Here is a 22890-nt window from a genome sequence, read left to right on the forward strand (position 1 = left end):
CCAAACAAGTTCACTGCAGAAGAAGAACGAAGAACGTAAAATGACACAAGTTTTGTTTGTCCCTTGTATGTGGCAAGAAGGCTGCACTGTCCTAACACAGGTATATTCTGTCCTGAATAACTATGTAACTGAACATTTGCAGTACGCAACGGAGGTTTGCCCAGTTGTTTGTGCGTGTCGTGATTGAGCAATGAAACTGCAGCTCCGGTATCGAGCTGGAATGGTATCACTTTGCCTTCAAAGTCTAAGTCCACAAAAAGTTTATTGTCCTGCGGACGACAAGAGCGACTGTTTTGTGCAATTTGAACAGACACTGGTACAGAATCACTTGCTAATTGACGTGATTTCCGGCGACGGTGACGCACACTTTTTGTGGGACGAACACAGTCACTGTTAGAGAAAGTGTCACTGGACGAAGTGGAATTAACTACATGAATGTCCATGGGCGAAGGTCCACGAGCCTGAGTGTCCTTGGTTCGATTCCGGCGCGAAGCAAAGGGCCTGGAATGGTTGTGATTGTCTGATCTGAGCTTTTTCTGGCAAACACTTTGAACATGTCCTTTCCTATTACAGAAAAAGCAAATAGCTTGGCGTGACGGGCAATGTTCACGCGAATGTCTAGTAGCACACCGCGGGCATGATTTCACTGCATTTGTGGGCTGGCGCGGCACACCTGGTTTAGAGCGCGGCGGCAGCTGCGTCGAAGTGCGCTAGGCCAGGTTACCGGGCCGCGCAGTGCGTCCAGCGGGCCGGTTAATGTTACACACGGCTGGCGAAGTTTCAAAAGATTCCTGAGCACAGTCAAGTGCGTCTTGTCTATCCAATATGTCTATCACTTGTTGAAGGGAGGGATTAACTAGTTTCAAAATTTGCTCCCGTATGCGAACATCAGAAATGTTCTGTGCTATTGCATCACGCACCATTGTATCTGAATAAGAAAGGCCACAGTCACATTCAAAAGAACACTCCCTAGTAAGTCCTTGCAAAGTTGCAACCCACTCCCTATTAGTCTGACCGGCCGTACGTTTTGTACGAAAGAAAGTATACCGTTTTGCAACGACATTGACTGTTTCCTTGAAATAGGCGTCTAAAGCAGACAAAATTTCTTCTTAGGACAGAGTTGCTACGTCGCGTCGGGGAAACAATTTCACTATCACACGGTAGGTGGACACACCGACACACGAAAGCAAAAACGGCTGCCGCTCATTACCTTGAATTCTGTAGGCGGCTAGATGGAAACCAAACTGGCGGGGCCACTCGGTCCACGATTCATGCGCCGCATTAAAACTGCAAAACGGCGGAGCAACTGGATGTTGTGGCTGCGGTAGCGGTGAAGCGGCGGCTGCCTCATCGTGTTGCAGTGCACGTTGACCCTGGACGAGCTGTCCTAGGGCATCCAATAACGCCTGCGTCTGCTGATTCTGCAAGCGATAAAATTCGGACGGTACATCTGGCGAAGCCATGACACAAGTAAATGTAAGCAATCAGAAAGAACACTTTTCCTTCGTCGCCAATCTGTTGTGGCATAACAAGCTAGCTACGCCACACTGAGAAGGGAGCCGAAAGGCACGCGTACACACACGCCGACTGGCGTCAAGTCTGGAACAGGATACGTTATGACTGCTATAAAGAAAATACGTAGCTTTGGAATATACTTAACTTTATTCTTTGTTGGTTTACAATGTTCTTCTTGAGACATTTATACGATAACTCTCAAACTAGGTAAGGCTAATGGCACCTTGCTAGGTCGTAGCCATGGACTTAGCAGAAGGCTATTCTAACTGTCTCTCGGCAAATGAGAGGAAGGCTTCGTCCGTATTGTCGCTAGCAATGTCGTCCGTACAACTGGGGCGAGTGCTATTCCGTATCTCGAGACCTGCCTTGTGGTGGCGCTCGGTCTGCGATCACACAGTGGCGACACGCGGGTCCGACATGTACTAAATGGACCGCGGCCGATTTATGCTACCACCTAGCAAGTGTGGTGTCTGGCGGTGACACCACAATCGGTACCCAGAACAACCACATCTGGCCGTAATAAAGGCCTTGATACGCCTGGGCATTGAGTCAAACAGAGCTTGGATGGCGTGTACAGGTACAGATGCCCATGCAGCTTCAACACGATACCACAGTTCATCGAGAGTAGTGACTGGCGTATTGTGACTAGCCAGTTGCTCGGCCACCATTGACCAGACGTTTTCAATTGCTGGGAGATCTGGAGCATGTGCTGGTCAGGGCAGCAGTCGAACGTTTTCTGTATCCAGAAAGATCCGTACAGGACCTGCAATGCGGTCGTGCATTATCCTGCTGAAATGTAGGGTTTCGCAGGGATCGAATGAAGGGTACAGCCACGGGCCGTAACACATATGATATGTAACGTTCACTGTTCAAAGTGCCGTCAGTGCGAACAAGAGGTGACCGAGACGTGTAATCAATGGCACCCCATACCATCACGCCGGATGATGCGCCAGTATGGCGATGACGAATACACGCTTCCAATGTGCGTTCACCGCGATGTCGCCAAACACGGATGCGACCATCATGATGCTGTAAGCAGAACCTGGAATCATCCGAAAAATGACGTTTTGCCATTCGTGCATTCAGGTTCGTTGTTGAGTACACCATCGCAGGCTCTCCTGTCTGTGATGCAGCATCAAGAGTAACCGCAGCCGTGGTCTCCGAGCTGATAGTCCATGCTGCTGCAAACGTCGTCGAACTGTTTCTACAGATGGTTGTTGTCTTGCAAACGTCCCCCATCTGTTGACTCAGGGATCGAGACGTGGCTGCACGATCCGTTACAGCCATGCAGATAAAATGCCTGTCATCTCGACTGCTAGTGATACGAGGCCGTTGCGATCGAGCACGGCGTTCCGTATTACCGTCCTGAACCCACCGATTCCACATTCTGCGAACAGTCATTGGATATCGAACAACGCGAGCAACAATGTCGCGATACGATAAACCGCAATCGCGATAGGCTACATCCGACCTTTATCAAAGTCGGAAACGTGATGGTACGCATTTCTCCTCCTTACACGAGGCATCACAACAACGTTTCACCAGGCAACGCCGGTCAACTGCTGTTTGTGTATGAGAAATCGGTTGGAAACTTTCCTCGTGTCAGTACGTTGTAGGTGTCGCCACCGGCGCCAGCCTTGTGTGAATGCTCTGAAAAGCTAATCATTTGCATATCACAGCGTCTTCTTCCTGTCGGTTAAATTTCGCGTCTGTAGCACGTCATCTTCGTGGTGTAGCAATTTTAATGGCCAGTAGTGTATTTACTTACAGCTAGTACAAAATAGATACGTGTTTCAAAGTTTTACTGCCCTTCAAAGTAGTCTCCAGCATTGTGTATAACCCGTTGCCAGCGATGTGGAAGTCGTAGCATACTCTTAGTAGTGCCAGTTGTGTTGACAGTTCGAGCGGTGCGGTCTATTACCCGACGAAATTGTAGTAGTTCTGAAGCGAATGCCGTGAAGTGTTTCCTTCAGTTTAGAAATCGAGTTGAACTCACGAAGCCTTAAGTCAGGAGAGTGCAGTAGGTGGTATACCACTTAGCAGTCTTATCAGTCAAACAAATCAGTAACGTCTTGCACAGTACGTGCTTGAGCATTGTTCTACAAAATCATGGTCACGTCCTGCAGAAATAATCGTCACTTCTGTTTCTATGCTGTTCATTTTTGGAACACAATCTACGACCTTGATGACTGTACGACACAAAGCTTTACGCCTCGCCTGGGCCTGTCAACACCGACATTGGACTGTTGATGCCTGGTCGGACGAGTCTCGTTTCAAATTGTATCGAGCGGATGGACGTGTACGGATATGGAGACAACCTAATGAACCCATGCACCCTGCATGTCAGCAGGTGACTGTTCAAGCTGGTAGAGGTTCTGTAATGGTGTGGAGCGTGTGCAGTTGGAGTGATATGGGACACCTGATACGTCTAGATACGACTCTGACAGTCAACACGTACGTGAGCACCCTGTCTGATCACCTGCATCCATTCATGTCGATTGTGCATTCCGACGGACTAGGGCAATTCTATCAGGACAATGCGACATTCCACACGCCCAAAATTACTGCAGAGTGGCTCCAGGAACACTCTTCTGAGTTTAAACACTTCCGCTGGCCACCACACTCCCCAGGAACGAACATTATTGAGTACACCTGGGAAGCCTTGCAACGTGCAGATGAGATCTCCACCCTCTCGTATTCTTACTGGATTTATGGACAGTCCTGCGGGATTCGTGGTGTCGATTCCCTCCTGCACGACTTCAGACATTAGTCGATCCCATGCCACGTCCTTTCGCGACACTTCTGCGTGCTCGCGGGGACCCTACACGATATTCGGCAGGTGTACCAGTTTCTTTCGCTCTCCAGTGTACTATTCTCGGTGCGGCCGAGCGGTTCTAGGCGCTTCAGTCTGGAACCACGCGACCGCTACGGTCGCAGGTTCGAATCCTGCCTCGGGCATGGATGTGTGTGATGTCCTTAGGTTAGTTAGGTTTAAGTAGTTCTAAGTTCTAGGGAACTGATGACCTCAGATGTTAAGTCCCATAGTGCTCAGAGCCATTTGAACCATTTTGTACAATTCCAATAGAGCGTTAGCGTAACTGAGACTAGGTTTGACAGAGAGGAAAAGGAAGTTTTATTTGATCTTTTAAAACTTATGAACGCTGTCCTTGTAGAACATTTGAAGAATTCCACCATTTTTTCTGAAATGGGCAATTACGATTTTCTGGTTCCTCGTTGTTAAATTGTCAATTATGCCAATTTTACAACACTAAAATCAACTTCAAATTTTAAACATTTTGACTGGCTGTGAACCAGCAACCGTACGCTATTTAACTACAGGATTTATATACAACAACATCGGTTGCACACAATTTTTGACAATTGACCATGCTTTCGATTGCAGTAGAACAATCTTCATCAGAATAAAAAATTACGTGGAATAAATGTAATTTCGTATGCTGATGAAGATTGCCCTAGTGTAATCGAAACCATGGTCAACTGACAAAACTTGCGTGCAACGGATGTGGCTGAATATACATCCTGTAACTAAAATCAACTTCCTGTTGTTTTGTTAAATGTTACTTTATCTACATAAAAAATTCAATACTGTCCTTCGTTAACTGTATCTCGTAATTATTTGTATTTTATTTGTCCTTATCAGTAAGTTCTATGTAAGTCGCGCGTTATTTTATCTGTGGTTGCGACGTTCAGTTATCACCTGACGTTAGTATAAGTAGCCGACAGCCAGTTCATGATCAAACTGCAGAGCACCAGAAAAGCTTCTCTGTTTTAATACTACTGTCATAATCTGCCCAGAACCGACGGAGAATTCAGTTCAAATGTACAAGCTTAGCTTCTAAACCGTAAAAATACCTAATATGTATATATTTTTTAAATGTATTAAGGACAATTATAATACAAAGATTTTGACGTAAAACAGTGTAGTCTTTACAAAAGTGGGATACTTCACAGGACATGAGTAATAGGTCAATAGAGTTATCGAAGGGAGAATGGTTTGGAAGGCACGTGTATGGAAGAGCTGAGGAACAGGACTCCGACCAAGATGATTGAAAGGGGATGGAGAAGAGCTTGAAGGTGGTGGGGTGAGAGGAGAGGAAGCAGAGTATTCTGTTAAAGCTGCAGGGATCGGTAGACCTCTGGTGCGATTTCGAGATCCTGTAAGGGAAGGTGGTGTAATGTGAGAGACTGCAGTGGTGGCTTACAAGTGTGGCGGTTAATAATCAGGAATGATACGATATGGCGTTTGGTGGCAAGTTTGTGGGAAGTGTAATAAACGGAAAGGTGTTCTTTGTGGGAGAGGAGAGACAGAACGTTAATCCTACAGGATCCCAGTGGGGTATAATAGATGGATACGGAAGGAAAGGCTGAGTCCATAGCTTTCGAGGATTTGGAAGGGCGGTGAAGTTTTAGTGAAATGGAAATTCAAGCGGTATTGGCATGATGAAGGACTTATCGAATTAAGACTTGGTAGGCAGAGAGAGGGAGAGGGAGAGAGCGAGAGAGACTTTCGCTAATGATATATGTATGTTTGTAGGTGGGGATATTAAGCCGCCAAATAATTGTTCAAATTCCTGGTGAAACTTTAGCTGTCTTTTGTTTTGCACAATGCTCTTCGCTACTAGTGTCGGTCAAATGACCATTATCAAGCCTAAAACGAACAGATCAAATCAATGGAGAGTACACTGTTTACAGATAAATAGAACTCTAAACAACGTATTACTTATAGGCACGATCGGCTGGAAAGTTATACCATAATATGAGTAATTTGCACTTTTGAGCCCACCATAGTAGTACAAAACGTTATAAAATAATAGCTGTATACAATAGTTTTCATAAAGAAGCAAAATTCACAACGATAGCTACTCATACACTAACGGATGTAATCAGGAAATACACTGAAGGATTCAGTCAAATACAAAACCTTGTCAAAGATGAGAACTACAGAACATGGTAGCAATAGCAGTATCAGCTGAAAAGGAGGTACATTATAGTCTTTGGTTGCATGTAAACTTTATAGATTTATGAGATAGAATGTGAAACTACAAATGTGCACACATTATACTGTACATCCAGAAATGCCGTACAGACGACTTGTATAACCTGAAATACCTCATAACTGCCGAAAAGAGAGCGTCTGAAATTCATAAAAAGCCGTTTTATGACACCAGATAAAGCCACATTGGCGAATTTTGTGTATTACAAAAGATAGTAATACTGTACATGTAACGTCACTATGTTTTGTGATATACAACCAATGCGGCTGGTTATCAGTCTCCTCCTTCCCAGTCTCTCTGTCCATCTCCTTTTCCCCCCTCTCTATGTCCATCTCCTCTACCACATCAGACCCCTCCAGCACATCTCTGTATCCATCTCCTACTCTCCCCCATCACTGTCTCCTCTTCCCTCTCTCTGTCCATCTCCTCCCCCCCTCCTCTCTCTCTGTCCACCTCCTACTCCCCCTTTTCTCCATCATCTCATCATCCCCCTCTGACTATCCACCTGCGCTTCTCATTACTCTCTGCTCAGTGTGCTCATTCTGACCAACACGCCAATCGTGCAGGAGCCTAGATGCCAGGCATTACTAATATTTTTCAACCCCACACTACGGGAGCTGGGTGGTACTTACACCAACAGTATTTCTTCCTAGACAATAAGTAGCATGTGTACCAAATTTGGCTGAAATCGATCCTGTGGTATAGAAGGAGATGGGGAACATACACACAATCATTTACACACATTGAGATTACCCACAGAGGGACAGAGTGCAGAGAACACCTACCTGTGCAGGCAGAGGGCCCGCGGCTGCTGGACATGGTGTCGGCCGTGTGCGCGGCGGCGCTGCTGCAGGAGGACGACGAGATACCACCGCCGATGCCCACCCCCTCGCCGCCACCCGCGCCGCCTACGCCGGTGCTGCGCGCACTGCCTGCGCTGTGGGCGGCGCTGCAGGAAACGAGTAAGGACGCTCTGCGAGCGGCGGTGGCCCGCTGGGAGCCAAAGGGCGGCGCCGCCCCCAGGGACCTGCCGGCGTTGCTGGCCGTAGTGGCGGGCGCGTGGGCGGCAGCCGGGTGCGAGGAGCTGACCAACAAGACGCGCCGCCACCACATCACCACGGCGGACGCCCTGCGCGCCATCTCGCCGCCCGCCGTCTTCTGGGCGTCTCTCAGGTCGGTCGCATATTCCGCTTCACTTCACTACCCTTACTCTATCAGCCTATCGTATCACCTTTTCAAATTGTGTTTGTTCGTCACGTCCGCTGTACGAACGTCAACCGCAGAGCCGCACCGAGGTGATTCTGCGCCCCTGCTAGAACTGCCAGATCTGCTTCTGTCCCGCCTCCCCTTACCGGTAAAACTACCTAACGGTGTCCAGTCACACAGCACGTCTTTGCTTCTTGAGCGCCAACCTGTTCAAAAGAGACTGGGGCAATGATGAGCGTAGCCGTGAAGCCACACCATATGGTAGCACGTTCACCATACAGAGGAACTTCATGCACAGTGACTGGAGATGAAGATGCCCAAACTGTTCCGTGTGTTCACCTGACGTCAGAGAAAAATTAGCTTCGTCTGTCCATAGGATGGTCCAGGGCCAGCCGTCGTCAACTTCAATCCTGTCGTTGTGCATCCTGTGATGCAAGCTGCTGTAGGATATGGATCTTGTACGGATACCGTTTGAGAATGGTTCGAAGCATCTTCTGCACAGTGGACCACGGAATGTTCAACTGTCGTGAAACAGCACGCGCACTGCCTGACGATCGGGAATTGCGTGCAGCGTTGTCCGTCATAGCAACAGCGATTTCATCAGCCACCTGTGGCGCAACCTGTCGTCGGCCTGTTCCCGGAGTGACACCCAATTCTCCAGATGACTCGAACTTCTTCATGCTCTGCACAGCGGATGGAGAAAGAGGACCCTTCCATTATCCTTTCAGCCGGCGATGTTCTCGAAGTGCAGCTGCTCAGCATTACCGTTGTTTTGATAATACGAGGGGCGTTTGAAAAGTCCATGCAAAAATAAAAACTACTTACATGTTTGGGGTAAACTTTTTTTTTTTCGACATAGTCTCCTTTTAGACTTACGCACTTCGTCCAACGCTGTTCTAATTTGTTGTTCCTTTCCGAATAATAAGAATTATCCAGGTCTGCAAAATAGATATTAGTTGTTGCAATCACCTCCTCGTTTGAATAAAATCTTTGTCACACCAGCCATTTCTTCACATTGGGGAACAAATAGTAGTCTGAGGGAGCCAAGTCTGGAGAATAGGGAGGATGTGAAACGAGTTGGAATCCTATTCCCATTAATTTTGAGACCATAACTGCTGAGGTGTGTGCTGATGCATTGTCGTGATGGAAAAGGACTTTTTGCGGTCCAATCGCCGGCTTTTTTCTTGCAGCTCGGTTTTCAAACGGTCCAATTACGATGAATAATATTCACCTGTAATATTTTTACCCTTTCTCAGATAGTCGATGAGGATTATCCCTTGTGAATCCCAAAAGACAGCTGGCCGAAGTGGCTGAGCAGTTCTTTTGCTACAGTCTGGAAATGCACGACCACTACAGTCGCAGGTTCGAATCCTGCCTCGGGCATGGACGTATGTAATGTCCTTAGGTTAGTTAGGTTTAAGTAGTTCTGAGTTCTAGGGGACTGATAACCTCAGAAGTTAAGTCCCACAGTGCTCAGATCCATTTGAACCATTCGAACCCAAAGACAGTCGCCATAACCTTTCCGACCGAAGGAACGGTCTTCGCTTTTTTTGGTGCAGTTTCTCCCTTGATAACCCATTGTTTAGATTGTTGTTTGGTCTCAGGAGTATAGTAATGTATCCATGTTTCATCCACAGTGACGAAACGACGTCTCCTGAGCAGCTGCAAACCCATCTTGCAACATTTCATACGATTCCGTTTTTGGTCAAGCGTGAGCAGTCGCGAAACTCATCTTGCGAATAGTTTTCCTCGTGTCCAAATGCTTATGCAAAATATTATGTACCCGTTCATTCGAACTGCCCACAGTACTAGCTATCTCACGCACCTTAACTCTTCTCTCATCCATCACCATATCATGGATTTTATCGGTGACTTCTGGAGTTGTAAACTCCACAGGGCGTCCAGAACGTTCAGCATCACTTGTGCGCATATGGCCACTGGGAAAATGTTGAAACCATTTATAAACTGATCTAATCGAAGGTGCAGAGTCACCATAATGTTTATCAAGTTTCTCTTTAGTCTCCTGAGGCATTTTGTCTTTCATAAAGTAATGTTTAATCAACACACGAAATTCTTTTTCGTCCATTTTTTGTCAATCACTCGTTTCCTTGATTCACACGAATGCCAAACATAAATAAATAGACCAATATGGCTGAAACTTTGTGTATGTTCTTTTCAAAGATGCTACTAACTAAACATGACCTCGATACGCGCCGGTGGTGCCATCTCTCGGACTTTGCACGGACGTTTCATACGCCCCTCTTAGAGCTTCACCAATAATGCCCTGCTCCTTTTGTCCAAGCTCACGTTGACACGTCAACAAGTGCCTTGCGACTGGTCGGGTGTGTGAGACTGCGAACCACCATGACTGAACACGGCACCTGGCGACTATAGTTGGACCTGGACGGATGCATGGAAATCATGCAAGTCATACTCTGGAAATTAATGCTACCAACTTTGGTAGTAGTACGGTAATTAGTTTCCATGTTATAACGTGTTAAATAGGGAAAGTTTAACTATAATCACCGGGTAGTTACTCGGTCCCCGCCGGAAGACATGCAGCGTCACATGCTGTGACATATGCGCCGCGATCTACCTTTCTCACGGGCCTCGAAATTCACAGACTCATGATGCGTATGATTTCGCTCCTTAATGGTAACTATCGACTGTGGCAGGCAGGGAATGCTGTCAAAGTTAAAAAAAAAAAATCCAAATCGTGAACAATAGTGGACCCCGTGTAGCGAATTAAACGCTAGTAAAGAGTGTGTATTCCAGTATCAGTGCACCTGTGTGTAATCGAGGAGGGACGTAAGTGGCGTGAACGGGGGCGTTGCTGTTGCGTGTGCAGGGTGTGGTGGTGGGTGGCGGTGGTGGCGGCGGTGCGGCTGCCGCTGTGGTGGGCGGTGCAGGTGGCGCAGCTGGTGGTGCGGGGGCGGCGGTCGGCGTTGGCGGCGCAGTGGCGGCTGGCGGCGGCCGCGGGGGCGGAGCTGCGCTGGCTGTGCCTGCAGCTGCTGGACGGCCCGCTGGCGATGCTGCGGCAGGCGCTGCACCCGGGGAACGCCAGCGCCAGGTCCATGCGCGCCGGCTCCTTCACCGGCCGCAAGGTCTGTCTCTGCACAGACGCTCTGCTGTCGTACTGTACCACTGTCTACTGGAGATGTCATTCGCTCTTCTCGTAACTAACTATGCAGCAAACCAGTGTACTATTGTGCAAAAAGTTTTATGACTCTTTTGTGACTGCAATGATTTTCAAGTTGTTGGAGATTGCTAACATGACAGTATAGGGTATCAACTTCTTAACTAAGCTGGAGATGTAGACTGCCTCCGTATATTTATTGCTAATATGACAGTATAGGGTTGTAATCTACCCCCGTCCTTCCTAGTTGCAGCTGTGGTCCACATTACTCTTTTATGAAAATTGGAGATGAGCGAAGGTTACAATCTTACTTATCTTTCCTCGTAGAGTTGGCTCCAGTTCTTCTCGTCTAGGGGTCTGATTCTTGAAGCTGAAATTCTCACATTTTAGGTCCTCATAGTTGAATTGATCTAATTAAATTTGAAGATTGTTGTTGCAGAATTTTTGTTGGTACGTCAATATATTCTGTCACATTTTAGTATATCATACAGTCTTTTGATTTTTCACGTTAACAGAGCTGACATCTGACAATACTGCATATAATTAGTGGAATAGAGCAGTGCATAAGGAATCTTCCGTACGATGCAGCTGAGGACGTCAGACTACCAACCAGCCATATCCTGGCGAAAGCTAAACCACCAAAATCTAATATTAGCCAGGAGGAACGACGTTGCTTACGGTTATTACGTGAGAATGAAGACTTGGTTGTCTTGCCAGCCGACAAAGGGAATGCCACCGTGGTTCTGAACTCTGCAGACTACCACCTGAAGATGCTACATTTATTAGAAGACCCCACGTACCGCAAGCTTAGTCGTGATCCCACACAGGCCATTGCCGGTAAGACAAGGAAGTTATTGAAGGATTCAGGCTTACCAGATGAAATGGTGAAGAAATTAAAGCCTCGTGCCACCAGACCTCCTAGGCTTTACGGATTACCAAAGATACACAAGGAAAGTGTTCCCCTGAGGCCCATTATTAGTGCAATCAGTTCGCCCACCTACAGACTTGCAAAACATCTGGCAGGATTACTAGCACCAAAATTGGGACATTGCGAACACCACGTCGTCAAGCCGCAGAAATTTATTGAGACACTCAAGAGACTGAAGATAGGCCCAAACGACCTAATGGTTAGCCTGGATGTTGCGTCACTTTTTACTAGGGTTCCAATACAAGATACGCTGGATCTTTTGGCCCAACAATTTCCATCTGGAATCATTAAGTTGTTCCGTCACGTCCTAACGACAACGGACTTTTTGTACTGTGATGAATATTATGAGATGACTGACGACACAGCCATGGGATCACCAATGTCTCCAGCAGTCGCAAATTTCTTCATGGAGCACTTTGAGGAGCAGGTTCTGCAAACTGCGACATTACGACCATCTTGCTTTCTACGATACGTTGATGACACCTTCCTGATATGGCCTCATGGTGAAGATACACTAGAGCAGTTCGTCGATCATATGAATGGTGTCCACCCCAACATTAAATTTACTGTCCAGGTGGAGAAGCACGGAAAGCTACCATTCTGGGATGTTTTGGTTGAGCGGAAGGCAGGAGGCCAACCTAGTCATTCAGTGTACCGGAAACCAACACACACTGATCGCTACTTGAACGCCAATAGTTTCCACCACCCTGTACACAAGAAAGCTGTCCTGAACACGTTGGTTCATAGAGCCAAGATTATTTCTGACGAAGACCATCTACAGTCTGAATTGCAGAACCTAAAACGTGTTTTCGGGGAAAATGGATACAGCAGAAGAGACATCGCAAACGCTTTCAAGGGCCGCCGACAAAAGACACCTGGGGAATCAATAGAAGAGGCCAAACGGACTGTATTCCTGCCATACTGTGGAGCAACTACCAGTAAGTTGGGACGTCTGCTGCAGAAACATGGGCTAAGACCAGTGTTCCGTCCCGCCCTCAAGATACGAGATATGTTGCGCCCTGTTAAAGACGATATTTCTCTTCGAGTGTCCGGTGTGTATGGTGTACCCTGTGAAAGTGGCAGCATGTACATTGGACAGACAATTCGCACGGTTGCGGAGCGTTGTACTGAGCACAAGCGCCATATACAACAAAGGGAGCTTGACAAGTCGGCCATAGCGGAGCATTGCCTAGAAAACGGACATAAACTACAGTTCGAAAATACAAAAGTGTTGGCTCATGTGTCTACATATTGGGACTCCGTTATAAAGGAAGCGGCCGAGATTCGCATAAACAACAACAATTTCAACAGAGACCAGCCTCCATATACTTACTGAACAATGCAAGTGATACACTCATCGTAATGTTAATGAAAATTTGGTGTACACCATAGACTATAGGGCTGAAAAGGGCAAACATTTACTGACATTTTCTAGTACGGTAAAGTGTTAAAGCTTCATAGTAGTGTCCACACAAAATGCTTTTCGTCGGTGTTGCTATCTAGTGACCGGTTTTAGAATTACACGAAGGAATGCGCTGTAGCCACTTCCATAAGCAGTTTCAGGTATTTTCTATTGTTTTTGTTTTTATGAGACACGTGGTTGCGTTTTGACCAGCATTTGTAATTTTTTGCTTTCTACACCTCTAAGTGCTCTAGAATGTATTATGGGTATTTGATAGGTATTATTAATTCTTGAGTTACAGAATTTTGTCGAGTGCAAAATTCTGCTTATTTTTAAAACTAGCTGTACAGGATGGTCAGAAACAGCGTGCAAAGCCTGTAAGGGTATTGCAGAGGAGGTTGTGCTGAGAAATAATTGCGAAGAAAAAAATTTGGTACGTTCCGCCGTTCCCGAGTTATTTAGCGTTGAAGTTAGCGAATCAGGTCGCTGTTCGCGCAAATCCAAGCACTTGCACGGGCTAAAATGCGGTAACGCACAGACATCTGTGGGTCTGTGGCTTACCACATGTTGAAATGCTCATTACCATTTAAAATGTTCCTTTCTTCGGAAGTGATAAATTTAAGCTAGGTGAGGAATACTTGCGTCTTTTTGATTTGAGGAAACCAAAAGAACAAGTTTTGCGACAGCGCCTCTGCCAGGCTGCCTAAATTAGCGCGCGCGAAGACCTCATTCGCTAACTTCAATGCTAAGTAACTAGGAAGCGGCGCAACATATCGATTTTCTTCTTGAGAATTATTTCTGAGGACAACCTACCCTGCAACACTTTCACAAGCACTTCTTACTGTTCTTGACGACACTGTATAACATCTGACCGTGGGCTCGACTCCAGTTCGCCACTAGCAGTATAGGGTTGGTCTTCGTCAGTGCCAGCCATTGTTCCGGTGAAAAATCAGAAAATAAACGTTGGGACGATAAACCATAGTCTTGATGGATCACGATCCTGGTGAAGTCTATTTCCACATGTGCTGGTACGTGAGGCACAGCACCATCTTCCCACAAATAATCAACTTTCAAATGCGATTTCTGAGTGAGAAGCCAGCTTCATGAGATTTTTTTAGACAACATGGTTGTATGGAGATAACAGCGATTAATTTACTTATAATCAATTACTCAAAATGACAGTCAACATCGCATTATTTATTTTGCCGCCAACCGGTTTCAACCCGCGATGGGGGTCATCTTCGGCGCAATTTACACTGTAAAGTTAGTATATTAGTAAGTGATCATGTACGTAATCTACAAACAATTAGTCAAAGTTACATAAATAAACAGATTTTTATACCCATTTGGTCGCTCGCTGCAGAATAAACTGTATTTAAAGTTTTTACTAATTTTTATGGATAGCAGCCAGAACACACCACGACAACGCATGCTATGCAAAGATAACGCCGCAGCAGAAGACCATATGGACTGACAACAACATGGCTGAAGAATCGTTATGGTACGCCGTTACCAAAACAACGAACGCCGCGTAAAGATGATATTACAGCAGACGACTTCCACGAAGCGGCTACCACGGCGACAGCGTCCCAACCACAAAGGCTAGGGGGCGCTTGATATATACTATCGCCCATGGCAACGGCGTCCCTACCACAAGAGATATAGGGCTCTGCTCTATCCACAAATGATGTGAAAAATGAATGGGACAACAGTTACCTGAATTTTAAATAATTGTAAATTTCTCGAGATTTAATTAGTTATAATTATTATTTATTATTTTTATGTTTTATATTACAATTGGAACAAACTTTAAAATTTACGATTTCTTGCTTAAGCATGTAACTACTGTTGGTCACCGTGGAGGGCGTTACCGTCTGCCCACGTGTTGTTGGCCATTATTCTCATCCAGAGAACCAACCATGCATAGTTACCAACCGTGCACAGGCAGGGTGACGACTCCAGCGAGCGACCAAATGGATATAATAATCTGTTTATTTATGTAACTTTGACTAATTGCTTGTAATTACATACATGACTACTTACTAATATCATAACTTTACAGTGTAAATTGCCCTGAAGATGACCCCATCGCGGGTTGAAACCGGTTGGCGGCAAAATAAATAATGCGTTTGTGATTGTCATTTTGAATAATTGTTCATGAGATTTCCTTAGATACGGGATATAGATGTTCTTACTCCGAACTAAAATACTTTGTATCGTTGTGCTGAGATCCTTATCACTTGCGTATCACTGGCTTTCGGAGTATAGATGTACCATAGAAGTAGATGTAAAATCACATAAAGAAGAAAGGAATAAAAGTCAACAGGCTCTGGAGGACAACAGAAAGGAAGGCTACGTCACCATCAAACAATGTTCGCAATAGATGGAACATCAACTCAACGAACTTCGCTTAACCCAGCACTGAATGGTTGAAGTGAGGTTATGTGGTACTGTCGAAATATTGTACCAGAATTATATAAGTTTACGAACGGCTAAATCAAGATTTATAACGGACGTTCGTGATAATTTTTATGGCATGCTGCTGAGAAGTGGAACAAGAGGACATTTAATGTCGACCAATAGTTTCAAATCATTGAAATTTATTTCCTAGGAAAATATATACATTCAAACAATATTTAAAAGGCAACACATAGGGTGTTTTTATCTTTTGCATTAGTCGGGCTTCGTGCTCTACTGGGTAGCGCATGTGTCTGAAAACGGAGACTGCGGGATTGAACCCCCTTACGGAAATTTTCAGTCTGCCTTTAATCTAACCTTCACCTTTCACTGATGTGAGGAGTCGTCACAGGATTCGTATGCCTTGTTAAATTGTAGGTCCCCTTTCCGTGGTTGGATAACGGAGGTAGCTTAGGGACAAAGAAGTCACCAAAGTGGTATCGAGTCGAAACATTCGCATTCGACCATTGAGCCACACGAAATTATTATTATTACCATTTTCTCTGTGATTTTATTTTATTTCTAAGTAGCAAATATAGCGAAAACAACTGTATTTTTCTCCTTCAGCAGAGCTGATTTCTTGTCTCATCAATGTACGATCATAATTATTGTACAGTGTAGGCTTTTCTCGTCCAAGTATTATATAAGCTGAATCATTCTTCGCTTTCATATAGCCGCCCTATTTCGTGAATAACACCCATGGGAAAGAAATCAAAGTCACAATGGAACATTAGAGATATTTAACGAAAATCGAGCAAGTAATAAAATAAAAACTAAGAAGGCACGAAAGCACAAAGTCTCCTCCTATAATACCGGGTGATTTGATTAAAATGACGGTGTTCCAAGTGCTGCAGTGCGGGCTGTATACATTGCAGAACACGGAAACATTTAAGTATTTTCATTAATCGGCGCACTCGCGGAGTTTGCTGATGAAAGATTATAGTTCCACTTCTGAAAACATGGAGCTGTAAGCTGGCAGAATTTGGCGTGGGTGCAGGAAGAGGGGAGGAACGATCGAACACATGATAACGATGGTTCCAGCACGTTGAAATCTATAGTCACAAGTTACAACATGTGTTCAGTATAGTCTCCAGACTCAACAACATACGTAACGTGACATGATCGACAGTTGCTCAAATTGTGTGTGGTGTAATCAGAGCAATATGTCGTCCTGTGCTACCATTCACGTCAAGAAGAGTCCGGACACACCGTTGACAGACACTATCTTTCATATGTCCCCACGACCAGAAGTCAAATGTATTTAGGTCGGGGGATCTGGAAGGCTAAACATTTTGAAATTGTCTACTTCTACTTCTACATCTACATGGATACTCTTGAAAGCACACTTAAGTGCTTTGCATAGGGTTCATCCAACCACCTTCGCGATCCTCTATTATTCCAATGTCGTACAGCGCGCAGAAAGACCGAATACCTATATCTTTCCTTACGAGATCTGATTTCCCTTATTTTATCCTGGTCATCGTTCCTCCTATGTACGTCGTCGTCAACAAAATACTTTCGCATTCGGAGGAGAAAGTTGGTGATAGGAACTTCGTGAGAAGATTGCTCCGCAACGAAAAACTCCTTCGTTTTAATGATGCCCATCGCAAATCCTGTATCATTTCAGTGACGCTCTCTGCGCTATTTCGCGATAATGCAAAACGTGCTCCCTTCTTTGAACTTTTTCGACGTACTCCGATAATCGTCTCTGGTAAGGATCCCACGCTGGCCGCTGTGGCCGAGCGGTTCTAGGCGCTACAGTCTGGAACCGCTCTGCTGCTACGGTCGCAGGTTCGAATCCTACCTCGGGCATGGATGTGTGTGATGTCCTTAGGTTAGTTAGGTTTAAGTAGTTCTAAGTCTAGGGGACTGATGACCTCAGATGTTAAGTCCCATATTGCTTAGAGCCATCAGGGATCCCACACCGCGCAGCAGTATTCTAAAAGAGGACGAGCAAGAGTAGATCTGTTACACTATCTAAGTGTCCTACCAATAAAACGCAGTCTTTGGTTTGCCTTGCCCACAACATTTTCTATGTGTTTCTTCCACTTTAACTTGTTCGTAATTGTAATTCTAAGTATTTCATTGAATTTACGGCCTTTAGATTTGACTGCTTTATCGTGTAACCGAAGTTTAAAAGGTTCCTTTTAGTACTCATGTTGATGAGCTCACACTTTTAGTTATTTAGAGACAATTGCCATTTTTCGCACCACACAGATGTTTTTTTTTCTAAATCGTTTTGCAATTTGTTTTGATCTTCTGATGACTTAAGTAGTCGATAAACGACAACGTCATGTGCAAAGAACCTAAGGCGGCTGCTCAGATGGTCTCTCATATCGTTTACATAGATAAGGGACGGCAAAGGGCCTATAACACTACCTTGGGGAACGCCAGAAATGACTTCTGTTTTACTCGATGTCTTTCTGTGAATTACTACGCACTGTGACCTCTCTGACAGGAAATTACGAATCCAGTCATATAACTGAGATGATATTCCATAAGAACGCAATTTCACTACAAGCAGCTTGTGACGTACAGTGTGAAAAGCCTTCCGGAAATCCATAAATACGGAATCAATTTGAAATCTAGAGATGATGCAGTTTTTACCGAAGGTTTTTACCGAAGGAAATCGTTCACCTGGGAAGCGACGTGTGGTATCTCTGAATCTTGCATGAAAATAGTGGTGTGGACAGAGTTACGTTCTTGTAAAGCCGGAATGACGGGTTGCACAAGAAGGTCCTTGTAACGTGCAGAAGTCACTGTACATCCAACAGGCCCACGAGTTGTCATCTCCTCGAATAAAAATTGCCCCACATAGTCGCACATAAGCTGAGCGCCGTGGATGTTCCTGCACAGCATGTGGCGGAATACAATCCCGTTTGGGACAGTGCTGTGCATTCACTGCACATATACAGAGTAAAATATGCCTCGTCCTTCGGAATGACATTACTGGGCTACATGCCATCCACTTCTAGGCATGCCAAAAAGCGAAGGGAAAAGTCTCGGCGTTGTAGCCTATCTTGGGACTTCATCTGGTGCACGTTCTCTGTCTCGTAGGAACACCAGTGTAAAATACGCCGCGAAATCTTTTGAACTGTTGACCAGGGCAGAGACAATTCCTGTGACACAGCTTGAGCACTGCCTGCAGAACTTGAGGCATGTGCTACACAGTCGGTTATAGGTAGAACAATCTCAACAACTGCCGTGGGAACGGGCTGCCTCCATCTCCCTGCTGCACCAGCTACGTAATTCACCCGTTTCTTCAAGTTCCTTGATCATATTTTTAGCCCATTTATTGACACAGGGCTTCTTCACAGCTGTTTCTATTGGTGATATCCTTGCAATGCAGCGCTGCTATTGCTGCTGTTGTAATAAAACAACTTTACCATCTGTACAAAGTCTTTCTTCCGAATAACCCTCGCATTTCGCATGGAATACTTTAACCTTCTTAAGCCTTTACACCGTCTCTTCAGAAAAGAAATCAACAAGTGCCACCAAGTGACAAGCCGGCCAGAGTGGCCGAGAGGCTCTAGGCGCTACAGTCTGGACCCGCGCGACCGCTACGGTCGCAGGTTCGAATCCTGCATCGGGCATGGATGTGTCAGATGTCCTTAGGTTAGTTAGGTTTAAGCAGTTCTAGTTCTAGGGGACTGATGACCTCAGAAGTTAAGTCCCATAGTGCTCAGAGCCATTTGAATCAACCAAGTGACAAACAGCATACTGACATCACAGAAGTTAACATTTCACATTCAGACTGCCTAAAGCGCCATATTTTCACCTGCTGGCAGAAAGTGAACTATTATTATTTTCAGGATACTCTGCGAGCGCACCGATTAATGAACATACCTGAGGTGCTTCAGCATCCCGCGATGTGTACAACTCACTGCAGCACTCAGAACACTCTCAGTTTAATTGTAACCACCCGGTATGAGTACGGCAAGAATAAGCTATTTTTTTGCGCTAACATAGACGACCCTATTGTGACCCCATTAACTTCAATGTCCAAATCTTCTTTGCGAAAATCTTTGACATTGTCGCTTCTCGTCCCGTCCTATGCTGATCCACTACCGGCCTGCTTGAATGCCACCATTTTGAGTACATTATGCAGTGTTTTGGCGTTCCCTTGCAACCTGTTCTATTCTGTTAAGCGTGCGTCGACCTCAGAGGAGGGGCGTGAGAGTGAGTGGTGTGCCGGCAGGTGGTAGCGTGGTCTCGGCGCGTGCAGCTGCCACAGGGTGCGGACGCGACGTCGCTGCTGGCGGCCGCCACGCTGTCGCTGCGCTGCTACTTCCAGTCACTGCACGCGGCCAGCTGCGAGGACGCAGTCTGCTCGTGCCCGTGCCCTCTGCCCGCACGCGTGCTCTGCCTGGCCGGCGTGGCGCAGCGACCTGGCCTACTCGCGCTGCCGCTGCCCACCAACCCGGCCTGCGACTTCGCCGCGCCGGGACACCCGCAGGTACACCTTATTACTCTAGGCCAGCCTGCTTCTTCATCTTTTTACCTGCTGCTTTTACTAGTCTACTCGCCTTAAGGCATAAGACGTGTTGTATCTTCACCCTGCTTTCTTAGACACTGTCGAGGCCCAGACCCGAGTTGTTCTCTATGACCGTCTTGAAGATCTCGCGGATCTGGGACCCAACCCTACACTGCCCGTGCCACACCCCATGTGACATACACTATCTGGTTAAAAGTGTCTGGACACCTATTACTGGACATTAATATGGAGTATCTCCACCCATTGTCTTTGGGAAGGCTGGAACTCTGCTGGGGACACTTTCCATGACGTGCCTGAATGTCAGTGGAAGAATGGCAGCCCAGTCTTCCTCAAGTGTCGAAACCAGACAAGGTGGTGAAGTTGGATGCTGAGGTCTGGAGCGAAATCAACGTCCTACCTCATCCCAAAGGTGTTCCATTAGACTCAGATCAGGACAGTGATAGTTTCCAAACTGTTTCTCTGTTATACGCAGTACACAATGCTATAAAACGTGTTCACGTCCCTCCTAGTTTAGCGTTTTTTTAAGAGTAACAACGGGAACACACTGTAAACACGAGAAACACCCCCATACCGTAATACCACCCGCTTCATAGTTCACTGTTGGCACTACACACCCTTCATTGTACTGCCACAGGACAAGGGGGGGGGGGGGGGGGGCGGAAACTAAGCGAGCTACACTAGGTATTGAAAAGTATCCGGACATCCCCAAAAACATACATTTTTCATATTAGGTGCACTGCGCTGCCACCTACTGCCAGGTACTCCACATCAGCGACCTCAGTAGTCATTAGACATTGTGATAGAGCAGAATGGGGCGCTCTGCGGAACTCAAGGACTTGGAACGCGGTCTGGCGATTGGGTGTCACTTGTGTCATACGTCTGTACGCGAGATTTCCACAGTCCTAAACATCCCTAGATCCAATGTTTCCGATGTGATAGTGAAGCGGAAACGTAAAGGGACACGTACAGCACAAAAGCGTACAGGCTGACCTCGTCTGTTGACTGATAGACTGCCGACAGTTGAAGAGGGTCGTAATGTGTAATAGGCAGACATCTATCCAGACGATCACACAGGAATTCCAAACTGCATCAGGATCCACTGCAAGTACTATGACACCTAGGCAGGAGGTGAGAAAACTTGGATTTCATGGTCGAGCGGCTCCTCATAAGCTACATATCATGCCGGTAAATGCCAAACAACGCCTCGCTTGGTGTAAGAAGCATAAACATTGGACGGCTGAACAGTGGAAAAAAGTTGTGTGGGGTGACGAATCACGGTAAAGAATGTCGCGATCCGATGGGAGGGTGTGGGTATGGCGAATGCCCAGGAAAGTCATCTGCCAGCATGTGTAGTGCCAACAGTAAAATTCGGAGGCTGTGGTGTTATGGTGTGGTCAAGTTTTTCATGGAGGGGCTTGCAGCCTTTGTCGTTTTGCCTGGCACTATCACAGCACAGGCCTACATTGATATTTTAAGCACCTTCTTGCTTCCCACTGTTGAAGAGCAATTTGGGGATGCCGATTGCATCTTTCAACACGATCGAGCACCTATTCATAGTGCACGGCCTGTGATGAAGTGGTTACACGACAATAACATCCCTGTAATGGACTGGCCTGCAGAGTCCTGACCTCAATCCTATAGTACACCTTTGGGATGTTTTGGAACGCCGACTTCGTGTCAGGTCTCACCGACCGACATCGATACCTCTCCTCAGTGCAGCACACCATGAAGAATGGACTGCCATTCCCCAAGAAACCTTCCAGCACCTGATTGAACGTATGCCTGCGAGAGTGGAAGCTGCCATCAAGGCTAAGGGTGATCCAGCACCATATTGAATTCCTGCGTTACCGATGGAGGGCACCACGAACTTGTAAGTCATTTTCAGCCAGGTGTCTAGATACTTTGGATCACATGGTGTACTTGTGCACGGTTTTCATATTTCTCGGGTGAAGAACAGGAAGATAATCCTTTAGTAAGTTTCCATTCCAGTCATCCTGTATTAAAGATACAATAGGTCACAGGCTTCTGCCAAAACTGTAACGCAATGGACAATTTATTTTTGTCTGAATTGCCGGCCGGAGTGGCCGAGAGGTTCTAGGCGCTGCAGTCTGGAACCGCGCGACCGCTACGGTCGCAGGTTCGAATCCTGCCTCGGGCTTGGATGTGTGTGATGTCCTTAGGTTAGTTAGGTTTAAGTAGTTCTAAGTTCTACGGGACTGATGACCTCAGAAGTTAAGTCCCATAGTGCTCAGAGCCATTTGAACCATTTTTTTTGTCTGAATTGTCAAACTTTTTTTTATTTGAAGGAGCATCATTAGTTATGAATAACGATTACATTTGTCTTGTTGACCGGTTTAATTTCGATTCTTTTGCCAAAACTTGTTTACTTGCGGAAACTCATCTTACAGCAGCTGTTGAGACAAAATCTTGTTAAACAAGCAATAGGCGACAATCTCAGTGTATTGGTTTACAGTAACATAAGAGAAGAAATTTCACCAAACTCTCTTTTCACTAGCTATTGATGGCTCCTTAAAAATTACAGAACTGGATTGAAAATAGTAAATTAAAACTAAAACTTCGGCTATAACGACATAGATAAGGTAGTTCTGTATGCCAACAACATGGCATAGTACTCTCCACTTCGCATGCTAGCATTTGCCAAAACCTTGTTTCGATATTTGGAACGTTTTAGAAGATACGGGATGTGTTTTAAATATTTTATTCTCACACGCGTTT

The 22890-nt window shown here is 45.9% G+C and overlaps 1 protein-coding gene across 2 annotated transcripts in view; it reads left to right on the top strand.

The window, feature by feature from the left end:
* The window catches only part of LOC124776260, a 148782-nt gene that overhangs the window by 76921 nt on the left and 48971 nt on the right, over positions 1-22890 (top strand). For both annotated transcript variants that reach the window (XM_047251153.1, XM_047251152.1), the window contains exons 5-7: positions 7324-7703; positions 10585-10840; positions 19858-20115. In XM_047251153.1, the coding sequence (XP_047107109.1) occupies positions 7324-7703; positions 10585-10840; positions 19858-20115 (894 nt within the window). The remainder of the gene's footprint in view (positions 1-7323; positions 7704-10584; positions 10841-19857; positions 20116-22890) is intronic.

Source organism: Schistocerca piceifrons, chromosome 2 (genome assembly GCF_021461385.2).
Source record: "Schistocerca piceifrons isolate TAMUIC-IGC-003096 chromosome 2, iqSchPice1.1, whole genome shotgun sequence".
In the NCBI taxonomy this organism is placed as follows: Eukaryota; Metazoa; Arthropoda; class Insecta; order Orthoptera; family Acrididae; genus Schistocerca; species Schistocerca piceifrons.